At 43.1% G+C, this 16,284-nt stretch overlaps 1 protein-coding gene and 1 long non-coding RNA gene across 2 annotated transcripts; one reads left to right on the top strand and one right to left on the bottom strand.

Moving 5' to 3' along the window:
• The first annotated feature begins 407 nt into the window (after positions 1-407).
• Positions 408-2,834, top strand: LOC134172769 (uncharacterized). The gene is made up of 2 exons (XR_009968005.1): positions 408-980; positions 1,221-2,834. It is a non-coding gene; the product is annotated as an uncharacterized LOC134172769 (long non-coding RNA).
• ALKBH1 (alkB homolog 1, histone H2A dioxygenase) lies at positions 2,025-15,296 on the bottom strand. Its single transcript, XM_062636161.1, has 6 exons — positions 14,997-15,296; positions 12,148-12,256; positions 8,740-8,902; positions 6,085-6,175; positions 4,096-4,289; positions 2,025-3,515 (listed from the first exon to the last, which is right to left on the bottom strand). Exons 1-6 carry the CDS (start codon positions 15,129-15,131, stop codon positions 3,086-3,088), a joined length of 1,122 nt encoding a protein of 373 aa, XP_062492145.1. The 5' UTR covers positions 15,132-15,296; the 3' UTR covers positions 2,025-3,085.
• Between the last annotated feature and the right edge of the window lie 988 nt (positions 15,297-16,284).

The raw sequence follows: 16,284 nt of genomic DNA on the forward strand, positions 1-16,284 counted from the left end.
AAAAAGATGTCAACAGGTTCTTAAAAAAGGAAAAATACCAGTGATCAGAATCATTCTAGCAGTAGGCACAGGTCTAGGGACTGCTTTGCCCATAAGTTACTGCTTGGCTGGCATGCAAAGGGCATGCAGTACATCTGGCTTGGGCACTAGCCCACAGGCTGGTTTGTAACAATGAACTTCTCTAGCACAGTACTCTCAAGGGGACTGAAAATTTTAAGTTTGTACAGGCAGTTTCTTCTTCCGATTCCAGCATTCATCCCACTGTGCTTTGATTTAATTGGAGAATTCATTTTCCCTTTATCCTTGATTATAAAGAAACAGTAGTTGTTTAAACTCTGTTGGGACAGTTAGCTTTAGCTATAGATCACATAATGAAGAGTACATGTGGTAAACAACATGCTTCATTTCGAGGTGGCCTGGAATTAAATATATAATTATCTTCCTGTAATCAACTCATTACATTAATTTTCTTGCAAAATTGGTCTAGATGACTTCTTTCCTTTCTCGTCCTTTAGAGAAATTAAAAGCCACAGAGATTGTCTTATGAAGACAAGCATTTCTGGTACCTAGAGACAAAAGTCTGATGAGTGCTATGAAAAACCCTGTGGTGTCATCACAGACCTAAACAAATGAGGTGCAGTGTCACAGCCTGAGAGCTGTTTAAGGTAGGTTTATGGTTCCCAATCCTTCCGTCATAGAAGGAAAATAAGCAGAGTGTATTACTGGATGCAGTTATATTCCCTGCCTTCTTCCCAGGGCTGTTGCTGCCTCTTCAAAATTGGGTTCTGGAAGCCCAGTATGGAGAGCCCAGAGAAGTTCTGTGGTTTGCTCACTTGTTCTCTGCTCTTCTGTGGTCACAAAACCAATGCTTCTGCTCGGCTGGCAGCTCAGGAAATCCTCCCTTCTGCAGGGTTGTTTCTCTTTGTACACAGATGATGACGTTTTTATTTCTGGATCACTTCCCATTTGCCCATTTCTGGGTAAAGGACTCTTCATTTTCTAGGTGTCTGATACAGAATTAGATCAGGACTGTCTCTCACTCACAATGGCATTAAATAATCTTGACTGCAAGTCAGCAAATTCTCAACTGAGTCACATCTAAAAATAAGGCTTCAATGGGTTCGTTACTTCCCATGACCAGTTACTAAACGTTTGCAGCATTTACTACAATTTCAAAGTGCAGAGGATAAACAGTACGGTTTCTTGACCTTGAATCACAGGAACAATTGAATCCTGGAATAAATGGTTGCTTGTTTATTATATATTTGCAAGAAACTGAAGATAAATGAGAACCATGAACTTAAGCCTCACCCTGTGACATGAAGAAAGCAGCTCCAGTTCACATCTAGTTCCACGACTGTCTTCTATGAGCTGGAAGATTTTGCTTCCCTCTCAAGAGGGAGGAGCAGCCAGCCTGCCTTCTCACTGTCAGGAAAACAGACATTCCTCTTCCCTTCTCCACCTTCAGGTGTCACTAAAGGAGCTTTGCTGTTTTCTGAGACTTGGTCAACCTTCCTTTCTGTTCATGTAACCTCTTTGCATAACAGTATTCACTCTCCCAGGGCTCAGCTGTAAATGTACCAGGCCTAGAACACAGGACACATTTCTGGCATAGAACGAGATACTAAAACTTATATCTGATTACCTTAGACATTAAATTACTGAAGCTCTTTGCAGTGTTGCATAAGGAATTAATTGCACATACACGCATTCACTTGCTATGAAATAAACAGACCAGACATTTTCCCCATGAGGAAAAGCTGTCACATCCATATTGAACAGGACTTGGATACTGCAGGCAACACCTCTCTGAACCTGCCCAAACCCTGAACTGCCCTTTAGCTAGGTAGCCCTGCAGACACACACAGGGATCCTCTACCAGAGCTGGCAGATGGCAGAGGCCATATCCAAAAGAAGCCTGGAGGGAACAGCACAAAGGATGTGGCAGCATTAACAATACACTGAATAACCAACAGGGAGAGAAAGAAAAGAAGAAAAAAGCCATTCCCAAACTGATATAGATCTTTAATTTAAAACTGAGTAAGTTTATTCATTGGGAAAGTGCAACAAAATACCCCAAGGATAGTGCATTCCACTCCAACAATTAAAATCATGTAAAAAACGAGATAGGAAGGTCTGAGCCTTAAAGAGAACTGGTACAAAAGCTGGTGCTTTTCTTTGTTTCTATATATTTATCTTTGGGTGGCAGAGATGGTCACTGATTAATTTTTTCGGTACTTTTCAACTTCATTTCTTCTAATGCAAGTCATTCTGTTCCTTAACAGATGCTGTCTTGGGACTGGAGGACCATAATCTGCAGGTACTTAAGAGGGGACAGTTTTTAAGAATGGGGATATAGGGTTCAGTCACATACTCCCATCTAGGAGCTACTAGCCATTCTAAGTAGACATTGCCCCCAGCTGTTTCCCTCTAAAATCTTAGGTATGCAAAAAAAGTCATTCTACTCATAAGAGCAGTTTCTGACACAGCTGAGGAGGTATAAGCAGGCAAGAGGAGAGCACAGGACTATAGCAAGCTTATAGTAGGTGCTGCTTGAGGGAGCTGCTAGTTTCCAATCACTGAACCAATTTTTGTGGTAGAGGTTAGCTTAGCCCTCTTGGAAATGCTGCAGGTAGGTCTCACACCCGTAGTGGCCTATTCTCACTCATGCTACTGCACTTCAGCTGAGCAGCACAAGCCCAGTAGGATTCTTTAATCCTTCGCAATTACGTATCTTTTGCTAGCACTTTCTGCCCAATGATTTCAAAATACTTTATAAGCATCACTGTACCAAGCTTAAAATTCTTTGACACACAAATATTTTAAATGGAACAGAGTACAACAAATGTCTGCAACAAAACAACAGAAGAGCTGCTCTCCTGGGTCCCAGTCCTGAACTCATCCTTCTTTTACTTTTAAATTCTTTTTCTCCTTTAACCTATTTTTTACAGCACAAATGACTTGATTTAGTCTGCAGAAGTTTATTAATCCTAATACTGACAAGTGACACCTAGTATGAATACATTAGTTCCCAATTCCACATGAAGATTGCCTGTCCAGTCCATGTCACCATGACCTCCTGGTCTCAGCTGTCTGTGTTCATGTTTGGTTTATGTCTCTTGGTTCTGCTGTTCTCCTGATGGTGACCATCTTCAGAGGGTGCTTGGCCCTTTCCCTTTGTCCCAGATTCCTCTGGGAATTTCTGACCCTCAGCCAACACCTGCCGAATAGTCATATTGATGCGGGAAGACTGCAAGTACTTGGCACACACCTGCCAGTCCTCATCAGAGCTGTGCTCAATGACTGAGCCAACAGGAAGGTCTGAAGAAAGTCCTTGGTCCAGGCATGAAGGCAAAGCTGCTCCTTCAGGGTTGGGGAGGACCCGTGGCACAGCATGGTACAGGAGGCGACTGAAGCCAGACATCACCATGATATCTCCACTGTGCATGAACATTGCTGTTGGGGCCTCCTCCCGCTTCAGGCCCCCAAGCAAAAATATTGAGGACTGCCCAAAACTAGAGACAGTATGAGGATAGAGAAAGAAGACAAAACTAATTCAGGTAGAGAACAGTTATATGTACAGTTAAGAAAAGATTAGCAGCTAAATGCTTGTACAAAACCAAAACCAAACAAAAACAAAATCCAAACAAGCAAACCAGACAGGTCTCCTAGTAACAACTTTTAACAACTTTACAATGTGAGCATGGAAAACAGACTAAGAGGCCTGGTTCAAGGCAGTGTGAGCAGTTGCCTTGCCAGGTTCGAAGCTCTTCTGAGTTATTTCATTGTTGCCTGCTAGTACCAAATTGACACCGTACTAGAACAGAACTGTGCTCTGTGCAAAGAGCTCTTCCACCACAGGTGCCACATCCATGCTATTCAAGCAGTCTTCAGAGAAAAAATTATGACCTTGAGCTACAGCTTTCTACTATTCAAATCTTCAGAGAGTGAATATTATATATCCAATTAGCAAACTACATCATACTGACTTCCTGGAGTCATATATATATATGTATACATATATATGTATATATACAACTATATAAAAAAGGAGACCAGTCCTTCCACAGCACTTAAGCATTTTCCTTGACTCACCTGAATGATAAAAGGGGACGAGAATGGTCTAGTTCAGACTCATCCACATGAATTCCCAGGGAGGAGTCAAAGTGATAGTAGTTCAAGATCCCTGCTTGGGCTTGGAAACCCCGGAACCCACAGGCTGCGGCCACTTGTTCTGACAGGAACGCAAGGTCTGAGGGGAAAGGAGTGTGGTGATTTGCTGAGTACTTCTGGAGGAAGGAGAGTGGGAAAAAAGTAAACACAAACCACATCCAGAACATCAGAGCAGAACATACAATTGAAAAACAAACACTGAATGAGAAGTCAGAAGTTTGGCTAATAGTCACAGAGGACATCATATTTATGACTACAACACAGGCAGAACTACAGCAAGTTTACCTCTTCATGTAATTCTGGGCCCATGCTAAGACTGCTAAGATAGAATTAATAGTGGAGTTACCATTATATCTTGATGGCAAACTTGAAGTCAGTAAGATTAGTACTTAAGGCTTGTACCAACATCCTGAGGATCTACTTGGTTACTACCTAAAGCTGCTAACTGAAAGACACAACTGTATCTCATTAACAGAACTTTGAAGAACAAGGAACAGAAATCAACTGCAAACCTACTTTTTCTCTCTCCCATGACTGACTCTCAGACGACTGGAAGGGAATAACTAAGTTTTTATTAAGGCACCCAATAATAGGCTGACATAGTAAATATAAAGCTGCAAGCAGATTTGGTTAAGTATCTGCAATATGCTGATAAGACTGCATATTCACTCCACCATCCTTTTTCAGCCTCCATCTAACTCAGTTTTATGAAAAAGTTTATTTTGGTCAAGGGCCCCAAAATAGCTGTTACTTGGTGAGGCTGTATTATACTGGTTCAAAGTCACATCAGCAGCAGATTCTTCCTGCTCTCGCTCACCCCTGTGAAGAGAAGTAGTTTCTCAGAAGTAGCTGTCTTCAAGCACTCAAGGTCATTCTCAACTTAAGTAAAATCATAGAATAGTTAGGGTTGGAAAGGACCTTAAGATCATCAAGTTCCAACCCCCCTGCCATAGGCAGGGACACCTCACACTAAAATATCTCACCCAAGGCTCTGTCCAACCTGGCCTTGAACATCGCCAGGGATGGAGCATTCACAACTTCCCTCGGCAACCCATTCCAGTGCCTCACCACCCTTACAGTAAAGAACTCCCTCCTTATATCCAATCTAAACTTCTCCTGTTTAAGTTTGAAACCATTACCCATTGTCCTATCACTATAGTCCCTAATGATGAGTCCATCCCCAGCATCCCTATAGACCCCCTTCAGATACTGGAAGGCTGCTATGAGGTCTCCACTCAGCCTTCTCTTCTCCAGGCTGAACAGCCCCAACTTTCTCAGCCTATCATCATATGGGAGGTGCTCCAGTCCCCTGATCATCCTCATGGCCCTTCTCTGGACTTGTGAGACCTCACTTTGAGTACTGTGTACAGTTCTGGTGTCCTCAAGATAAAAAAGACATGGAACTGTTGGAACAAGAGCAGAGTAGAGGGGCAGGATCACCTCCCTTGACCTGCTGATCACACTCCTTTTGATGCAGCCCAGGATAACTGGCTTTCTGGGCTGCGAGCGCACACTAAAGCCGGTTCATGTTAAGGTTCTCATCGACCAACACCCCCAAGTCTTTCTCCATAGGGCTGCTCTGAAGTAGAGACAAACCACGACAAATGCTTTTGTGACCATCCCTTTTGGTAGGGTAAAAATGCTCATTTAACCTGAAATAGAGTCACAGGTCTAGGGCTGTATCTAATGCTACCAGTTACCTTACAATGGAAAGAGTGCAGCAATGGACTTTGCTGTTAAATCCTTCACAGTAAGCCAACAGAGACTGAAATTTTCTTTCAAGCATCGTTTGTTACAGCATTCCTTTAAGGCTGTCTTGTAGGATCATAAGCATTTTATTCCATGATATCCTCCTCTGTCTGCCATTCTGAGTGCTTACAGCAGGGAAAAATAAAGACTTAGCTTCAATACCTTAGTATCCCAGTTATAATGGTAACCAAGTGTCACCCAGCGCAGCTTCTCCAATAAGCTTCTGGGCTCCCATTTACTGGAGCCCTTCTTTCTGCAAAGACAAAATGAATAGAATATGCATTAACTTCTGAGGGGTTTTCTGGTAGCGCAACAAACAGTAATAAGATTCATGCATCCATGTGACAGCCTATTAAAACAATCAATGCTGAACTTTTTTCAGTGCCATTATTTTTTTCCTCTAAAGACCCTGAAAAATCAGTTCATGCAACTTCTGCAAGCTACAGGACCTCCTGCCAACTGCTGCCAGTTTGAAAGCCTGTATTTTCAACATGGTACATAATTGATTATCAGATGGAGACAACACAGTGAACTGGTACAGATTTAGAAGTCAGAATTAAGCATGTACTGTTTGAGCAGCTGAATGTCAAAGTACAGAATCTGTGAAGATCTAAAAGCTGCAAACAAAAGGAAAAATATTCGAGGCACTTAATGGAAAATGACAAGAAAGGAGAATGCTTTGCCTCACAGTAAAATATATCAAGCTGCATGATGTTCCAAAGGACCATTAGTTCTACTACTTGGTACTTTTACAAGATGTCCTGAGGACTGACCAACGCAATGTCCAGTAAAAAGCAAGACTGCTCTAGCTATGACCGTACACTTCTTGTAATGTCAAGAAGTCTATATTGCAGGTTATCTCCTATCCAGACTGCTATGAAGGACAAAAACCTGTTCTTCTCAAGTGTCAACCCTAATGCAGAGAGACTCAGGGGTCTGAAGCCACATGCCAATTTACCAGTCTTACTTAATGATGGTGAAGGCACGAAGAGACCTCAGGGTGGGGCTTTTACTATGGCCTATGAAAAAATCCCTATGAAGTTATAAGAAGGGTAACTATAGTAAATCTGATAGAAACATGCTAGTAACAAATAAAAAAGGAAGCTACACATCTATCTGCTAGTCCAGTTATTCCAGCAATTTCAGCTTCTTTTCTCAAGCTAAGTCATGTGTTACAGTAAGGAAAGAAAGGGAAATATACTCAGAATACCATCAGCTGCACCCGATGGTTGGCTCTCACAGCCTCATTAGTTCAGTAAAACATGCCCTCTTTTACAAAACAGATTCATATTTGTTCTGCCATGGTGAAGCCTCAACCAAGCACCTGGATTTAATGCACATTTCTACCTGCATACACATGTTGTTTCTGCCCTTCACCTATACCATACTAAGCTCAACCAGGAACAGCAGTAAAAGGCCAGTTTCTTTACCATTAGCAATTTTTTATAGCTCACTGATTATTGAAAAGTCATCTTTCCAGTTTCCACCTCTGTCACAGGGCAGTAGCCAACTGCAATTACTTTCACTACAGTGCTAGAGTGTTTGCACAACATCAGGAACACTAATACGCTCAGTAGGTCCTTATTTTTGCATGTGATTTCACACGATTGCTAAGGAGAGGAAAGTCCTGAGTGTTATGTATCCGGAAACAGCATGTTCCTACAACTGTAGGAGCAGGTGCTTCTACAAGAAAGCACAGAGAAATTCAGGTATAACTACGTTCAAAAAGAGAACAAGACTGAACAGCTGGGGCTTTAGTCTGAAGCTGGTAAACAACTGCATCTATAAAATCCCCCCCAGCTTTTTCCTTGTACACAGGTTACACATATCCCTTGTAGGGATGCTCTAGCCTCTTTTATGCTTTTACTTGTCACCAGCACTTAAGAAAATACACAAACTCCACTCTTTAAAGAGGCACAGAATGTATTTCTAGGCACTGTGTAGACTCTCCCTACCTCATTATTCCTGTATCCTGAAAACAGCAGATAAGTCATGACCTGAGCACATTTATGCATCTTTCTAATGGCTTCAAAAAGCATTAAAATTGTTCCCAGACTTGGAATTAGACAAGTATTTAGTTAAGCACTCTATTTCTCCCCTCCCTGAACGCCTCTCAACTCTAGACACTAGACAAGTTGGCTAGTTTCATCTGCTGTTCTCCAGGTAAAAAGCACAATACAGCACTTTGCTCACTTGAAGACTCAGGGAAGCGCTTAATAAAACCGCCAGCCATGACTTTTCCGAATGCTGTTTTCAACTGAACTGGATTCAGCTGCAAATTAACTTCTGTTCTGATCATTCTCTGTGCACACAGGAAGTGTTGCTGGGAAAAGCCTGCTGAGCTGGAACAGTACCTCACTTTTTCACCTGTAGGGCACAATGCACAATACTTTAAAGGAATCATTTTTCATCCTTGATGGAACACAGAAGAAAAGTGTCTAAATTTCTGTAACTAGTTCTGACTTAGCTTGGAAAACAGAAGTGGAGCCATAACTTCTCTCTTAGGTGCAAACATTTCAAAGTCCAAACCTTGCTTTTGCCATTATACATCTTGTAGATGTTAAACATATTTTTTAGAGAAAAATCTCAGCATGTCAATTTTACTAAGAGACTCAGGGAGATGAGAGCTCTAGAGAACTCATTATCAAAAATGAGCAGTGAAATAAGCAAGGTAATGATAAATACCCAGGTAACTAAAAGACTGTATACTGTGAATAGCATCTCTCTGATGTATTTTTTACAGGTGACTAACTAAAAAGGTTTTTAAAACCTTTGGACTCCATTATTTTTGACCACCAAACGTTACTGTGGACTTACCTTAGCTGCTCCTTGCTCTGTCCCCACAGGTCAATGGTCTTCTCAGGAGCCATATGAAGGTCTAAATTGCAGACATTGGGTTTCTGGGGATATAGCTTGAGACACTGCTTCACCCAGTGACGCTGGCATCCCGGAAGGAAAGGATTCAGTATGAAAATAAACCCTGACAACAAGAGAGAAAAAAAAAAAGGAGAAGGTAGAGAGAGAGTATAATTAGGCATTTCCCTTGTTTCTTCTAAAACTAGAGCCAAGGACAAGGGTACTGAAAAAAACAACTTAGACATATAACCACTGATTCTGCATGTAAGCTCATGAAATTTATTAACAGGTCTGAATAAGTTAAAACCTATTGCTTTTTCAGTACAAACAAACGGTGAACATAAGGTAGAAGGCAAGGAGGGCAGCCAACAACGGTCCAAGCAAAAAAAATTACAATAAAGGACTTAATCTGTGTAAGGCATACTGATCATTGATCACAGCAGATAAAGGAGTAAGAACCATAAAGCAAATTGCTTTGGAGTAAATTAGATTTTCAAATGATTCAGCAAGATTCTTCTCTTGAACCCTGCAAAGTTAAAATAATTCTAGCCTAGTTCTTCTAGACTTCAAACTGTCCTTGTTGCTGCCTCTGAATTCACACTGTCTTCTTATTGCTGCTTCAGTGTCATGAACTGCAGAGAGCAGTACAGGAGCTGAGCAAGTCTCTAGTAATATAAACTGTCCTCTCCTCTGCTTCATGCTTATTTCCAGGGAAGTCTGATTGTATCCATCTTTGTATTTTGATATGGTAATATTCATCAAGTGGGCATGAAAGTCAAATTATGTCCCAAACTGCCTGTTGCTGCTGCAAATACTTTGCAGTCATTGTTAATTAACAACAAAAATAAACATGTAGATAGTCTGCACATCCGTTCAGCCAGGCACCTCTGGCACAGTTCAAGCAGCAGCCCAAATAAGAGGATTAGCAGAGATGCAATGGATTGATTTGGTCTATATCTTAGCAGACAAGAGTCCTTGACATGAGATCTGCCATCACTAGGAGTGCTAACAGGATTCTTCATTGGAGTTTTCTCCCCAGAACCCAAGGCAAGTTTCCTTCCAGGCCAGGGTCGACAGCATTGATGAGTGTCTGAAGGGAAGATGCTACTAATCTTTATTATACCTATGCTGAGAATCAAGGCATTTTCTCAAAGACTGTCAGTTCAGTAAAACTCACCAACACAAAATTCACATACAAAGTTAGGTAAGGGTATAGGAGATAAAAAAGGAACAGGAGGTTTCGAGGTTTTGCCTTACTGTGACGTTTTGAACTTCTTGGTCATACCAAGTTAAACAGAGACAAAAATAGATGAAAAAGGAAGAAGCAAGGCTAGGAGTCTCAGCAGGATACAAACTTGCCTTGTGGCCTTATGACAGTGGTAATAAAGCACAGAAGAAGCTTCCCGCCAGCACATCTCACTGACCTCATAAGATAAAAATTAACTAGTTAGAGCCTTCCGTGTATTAATAATGTACTGTCATTCATTTCACTCCACTCCCTGTACCATCAGACTATGGCAGCCTTCTGAAAGGTCTGGTTACAAGAAGTTTATTTGCCAGAACATTAAATTTACTTTCTGTTGGCCTTTGCATAGAACAGAACAATATTGGTGCCCTTCCCGTCAGTAGCTTTTGATGTGGGGTTCTCAAAGCGCCTTACTACATTAATGAAATTATGCTCTACTGTGTATGTATTGTCTCCAGGTATTACTGAAGGAACTGAAGCCTGCAAGGCCTATTTACACACTGAGCTGAGAACAAGAATCCAAATTTTATGACTCTTGTATCAGAAGCTTAGCACATGCTCCTGTCTCTCAAAACCTTTCCTTGCTTACTCCTAAGAAACCAGATTAGTCTAGATTTACAAAATCAAGAACTAAAAAGTGGTTTATTGCTAGGCTTCTGACGTTAAGAAAAGGAAAAAAACCATGAATTTCTAATAGCTGGGGAGTTTTAGTATAAAATTCTATACTGACATTCAAGACTAACAGTTCCTGGGAAGGCAAACAGAGCTAGAAATCAGTGGCTTACCACACATGGGAGGAAAAAGAGCAAGAGATAAATTTCTGTAGCAATCATTCTGAGCTGACTCAAGAACATCACAGACAAGCTTTGAAAGCAACACAGTTGAACCTCTTGGCCTTGAAAGAGTTGGTCTGAGTGGAATGGGCAAAAGATGACTACTTTGGGGATATGTACACCACAGGAATCTGCCTTGAGGAAGTAAGTGCAGTTCTCTTACTGCAGCAAAATCTTATGGCACACTAGGAATTAATTTACACCTAGTCTCCAGCCTCAGTCAGAGGAAGGGTAAGACATGCAGATGTCTAGCAACAAGAACAACCTCTCATCAAACCAACTTGTGTCAGTTACAAAGATCCAAAGGCAGCACTGCCCACATCTCACAGAACTCAAGACAGAACTCAACAGAAATTCATCCAGATTCCTTAGTTTTATATTTCATTGCTCACTGTGGGAACAAAACCAAATGAGTTTTTTTTCCATTTGGCCAGAGTCAAGCTAAAGAAATTCTAACTTATTTTAGTGGACTATTGGGGCAGTTGGTTAAATATCTTATAGTGCTTTAGGATGTCTGGATAAAGGTAGCTGGAAAAGTATAAAATACTATTCTTGTCTGCACAAGACTGGATTCTAAACACAAGTGAGAATTTGTTAATGTATTTGCATTTCATTTTAGTGAAATGTTTTCTTTGTCAAAAGTGGAAGAAAAATGCACTTAAGTAGAACACTTGTGATTTACCCCCCCTCCATACAATTGTTAGGAAAGACAGACAGATGTAAAATGACAAGTGAGATCAAACGAGGGCAGCTATAATGTGACAGGTAAGTGGAACAAAAAAAATTATAGTGGCAATAAGAGGTGGAAGTCTTTCTCCTGAATTTATTAAATTCCCTGTGTATTACCATGCCAGATGACTAGTGTGGCTGCCACAGTTTCAGAAATGGTAGGTTGGCTTCATAGCAACTCGCACAGACACTGACTGCAGTCCAGATGAACCAGAAGAATGGTTCTTTTCTAATGTTCATGATATATGTTGAGGAAAAATAGATGCTATAGAAATATAAACATCTCTATCAAGGGCAACAGGAATCCATCCTCATGAGGGATGCTCTGGTTGATCAGAGACTGTGAAACAAAAGGCCCTTCTGTTCTCACTTTCATATATATTGCTGTATCCCACCCTTCAGTTGACTTGTTTGTCCTCCCGCACTTAAAATAACATTAAATTACACTTTAGCAAACCAAAGTAGCTTTTTCAGGCAGGGCAGAGGGGGCAAGATGGAAGACGCCTGAATCCAAAGGAACAAGGTTGTGTTTAATTATTCTTGAAATCAAGAAATACGTACCTGGATAACCTTTAAGGCCATAGGCTTTCCACTGGCTAACTGGCTGTAATCCTGCTCTGTAGGCATCTTGATCACTGACCGATGAAATACTGAGCTGTGATCTGACCACCTGGCAAAAGAAAACAGATTAGTTATAAAAAGGAAGAAAAATAAAACTCATCCAAACCCAGCACCTATGAGAAAGAGTGCTATCATATTCCACACTAAGTCTTGTGAAAATGCCAACTGTACCACAAAACGAAGCAACTGTGACCATAACAGGGCATGCTGCTAACAGAGCTAGTATGTACTCCGTGCAGGAGTCAAACTGTACTACAGTTTTCACAATACCTAAGGATCAGGAGAGATGTCCTCCATTCATTAAAAAAAGCCCTGAACAATTCATACCAATGAGAAAAAAATGGCACTATTTGTCCATTTCCACAGTACAGCCACATCTTTATAAAACATTCTAGTAATTATCAATCTCCATTAGAGAGCAACATACCCATAACACTTCATACCTTCAAAGAACATTCCAAATACAAGTTGCTAGTGATACCATAGGGTAGCTGACTATTCTGTAATTTATAGAACAAGCAGTAATACAGTGATCAAGTAGCCAAAGTTGTCTGATGTGAAGTACTGCAGAAATCCAGTAAATCCCTAATACCACATTGGCCCTGCTGTTGAAAACAGAACTGTCAACAGCTCAAGGCTTAGCAAGATACATTTTCTTGACATACTCTCTTGGGTAGCAGTAACACATGTATTTAAGATGCAGTAAACCAACACTTGCTGTCAAAACCAAACTCATCCACTGTGTTCCCACCCCCTCCCTTAGGGCTGAGAATCATCTTACGGTTCAAGGCAGAGAGGCCGGTTAGTTTTGTCCTGGCTTAGTTCCCCAGGCCAGCTCTCCATGTAGCTATACAGAAGTACAGCTCATGTAAGGAAAGACCTGGCCAGGCATAGTGGGAATAAGATGGCAGACACAAGCAAGACTTTGTTTATGATAACTTAAAGCGTATATGAAAGTAAGGCCTTTGAACACAAACTCTGCAGCGCTGAATATGTAAATCAGTCTGCAGGCTGACAGCTCTGGTTAACATCTTCTGAGTAAATTACCTACACAGAATTTGTAAGAAAACTTTAGACCAGTGCTGGGCAGCAGCCTCTGGCAACGTGGTTTTCGATCAACAAATTTTTTAGCTTTGTCAAAAGCAGCTTTGCAACTGCCAGCCTTGAAGAGCTTAGTTCAGAGTCCTGCCTGCAGGGCATCCCCAGAAAGCCTCTTCCTTCAACTAAGACTGTCACCTCTCTGCCTTCTCAAACTGCTTACACATCAGCTGCTGTCAGGACTTCTGGAGAGCAGGAGCTGTTCTATGCTGAAGAACTACATGTGCTGAATCAGTTAAATAAGCCTGGTATCGGGGCAGCTGGTATGTCACACTTCACTGAAGAGCTCAATCACTTGAAGCAGTTTTCTGACAGAAAAGGAACAAGAGTATCTGGGCCAATCTGCCTGGCCTGTAGCTCTTCTTAAAGAGAAAAGGCAGATGTTCTTAACCTGCAGGAAAGAGGAATAAAAGGTGCTTTCTCTAGTAAGCTATGAACTTATCTTAGAAGGTAACAGGTGCAAAAAGAATGGTATGAAGAGGGAACAGATGCTTGTGATGCTTTCAAGTACTTTGGATTTCCCAGAAGGGCTGTAACGCTGGAATCCTTTATTTGATAAAGGATTGCTGCAAGCTCAAGACAGGCTGAAATGTTAACACATCCCTTGTTTAATGCTAATGCCTTGAACAATTTCATACGGGTCAAGTTTTATGCCCCATTACAATATCAAAATTTTACTCTGAAAAGAGAGTAAAATATATATTGTAATAGAACAGTAAAAAGCAAAGGCTAAGCATTTGAACTACAAAAAATTAGGGAAGATTTCATTTTAACTATATTCCCTACTCCCTTTTTTCATACAGGCTCATGTACAGAAAATCCCAGGTTAACAACACTTCAGCAGACATCCACTATCCTTTTGTGAGGTGATAAAACAGAAAATGAGTGTAAAGGATCACTTGTCACTGAGGACATAGCAAACCACGACAGCGACTACTTTGAGATGCACTCCTGCCTGTGTGCCCTGAGGGCTATGACGAATGCTTGCTATACAGGAGTAAGACAGGAGAACACCCTTTACCAAGGGAAGACAGCACGAATCCTGGGTGTGCACTGTGCTGATCTCGGCTCCCTCTTCGGCTCACCGAGGTATTCTCGGGCCAAGACAAGGATAATCAGGTCCAGGAAAGAGTGTCAGCTCCAACAGTGAGACTTGCTTTTTTCTGCCCGTATGTTCCTTTGCTTCCCTTAAGTATCATGTGGTCCTACAACATGCTTCAAAAGCCCCTTACTGCAGCATAGAGAGCTAATTAAACATTATGGGAATAAACAAACATAAGCAGAAGCAGTCAATCTGTGAGTAGACTGTGCGATGGCCAGGGCAGCCAGGACACCAGTTTGTGACCCTGCACCCCATGGGCAGCTAGCCCAAAGGGGCCCTGGATCCACGGGCAGAGGGACCCTCAGAGCTTCTCAATCTTCGTCAGCGGCTCATCTCTAACCACGCAACCAGCGTTTAAACGTTATAGCGACCCGTAAGAGGATCAGCGCTGTCGGGCACCGTAACGAGATGGCGTTAGAGACTTCGCTTCGAGCGCGAAGAGCAACAGCAAATGCAAAAAGCAGGCTGCAGCACCGCGCTGAAACACCGCGACACCGCACGGAGAGCGGGGCGGGACGGACGAGCTCGCAGTGCGCCGCACCAGCCGGCCCCTCACCGCGGGGCGAGGGTAGGAGGAGCCCGGCGTTACCTGGCCCCCCGGCACGGAGAAGTCCACCACGCCCCGCAAGTCCGACGCGTCGCGCTGCCGGTAGAAACGAAAAAGCCGGCGGAAGGCATCCTCCCCGCCCTCCCGGCTCAGGGCCGCCGCCGCCATTTTGGCCATGCCGCGGCGGGCGGCGCAGCGCACTGCCGGGGCGGGGCCTGCCGCCCCCTTTCCGTCGCAGGTCCCAAGATGGCGATGGCCAGCGCGGTGCGTGCGGTGGGGCGTCGCTCCAGGAGGCTCTTTGACATCTTCGTGGCTGAGGTTCCGTGGACGGTGTCGAGCAGTGAGTCCGCGCCACCTCCTTCAGCATACGCCGGTGCTTGGGCTGCCGCGGGACGGGCCGCGCGGGAGGCGGAGTCCGCAACGCGTGTGCGGCACTAGGCCGGACGGGGCCGGGGTGGTTGCGGCTGGGCAGGGGGGTCTGTCCCGTGTAACCGGGTGTGTATTCCCCCCACAGAAGAGCTTAAGGAGTACTTTTCCCAGTTCGGGTCGGTGCAGAGGTGCCAGCTGCCGTTTGTGAGTACCGTTCTCCTTCCAGGCCACTCTTCGTGTCGCTCGGTTAAACGGGGCAGAGCCGCCGTCTGGTGCTTGCCAGGCTCCGGGAGGACGGTCCCGCTGCAGGGCCCTGCTCTCTCGGAGCTGCTTCCCGGAAGCCTCTTCTGTACACTGGTCAGATTTTGGGTGCTGCCCATCCTTAGGTCCTTCTCCCCGTGGCGGGCTGTTTACACTGGCTTTGGAAAGGTTTTTGAAAGCATGTGCCCCAGATCTTGTTAATGTGCCCATTTCTGAATAATTAACGTGGAAGTGCCTTCAGCTTCTCTACCATCGTTGTTACCTTTCTTCTGACAAAGTGTTCACGTGCCTGGTCTCACTGGCCTAAAAATCCGGAAGGTGTGGGTATGAGCCTACAATCTTTCCCTGCTCTGGGTTCATACCCCATCAGAGAGCAGAGCTAACACAAAACTGCAGCCTCTTCAGGATGCTTCTGCTGTTCTTCTGAGTGTACAGCTCAGGGATAATAGTACCGGCTGCAGCTTATTGGAGATCAGCAGTCAAAAAAATGTTCCTTTCCCACTGTTATGGATAAATTGAAGGTCATTGCTGAAGGAGCAGAGCTTCTCCTGCCTGCTTGTGTTCTCCACGTGAAGCACTGGTCAGTTAAATTAAGCTGATTGGTTCACCACCAGTTCAGGATAGTTTGAAAATGGAAAGGGATAGTTTTGAACAGTCCGGTTACTTATGAACACTGAAGCTGAGGTGTCTGCCTGCTACA

The sequence above is a fragment of the Pezoporus occidentalis genome, unplaced genomic scaffold (genome assembly GCF_034315485.1).
Source record: "Pezoporus occidentalis ecotype Australia unplaced genomic scaffold, CSIRO_AGI_Poc_V1 ctg47, whole genome shotgun sequence".
Lineage (NCBI taxonomy): Eukaryota > Metazoa > Chordata > Aves > Psittaciformes > Psittacidae > Pezoporus > Pezoporus occidentalis.

Coding starts and splice junctions, on each gene's coding strand:
- ALKBH1 (XM_062636161.1), bottom strand. CDS start 15,131: ATGGCCAAAATGGCGGCGGCGGCCCTGAGCCGGGAGGGCGGGGAGGAT. Junction 8,903..12,147: donor TGGCCTTAAAGGTTATCCAG/GTACGTATTTCT, acceptor TCTTGTTGTCAG/GGTTTATTTTCATACTGAAT. Junction 4,290..6,084: donor ATTATAACTGGGATACTAAG/GTATTGAAGCTA, acceptor TCCTTCCTCCAG/AAGTACTCAGCAAATCACCA.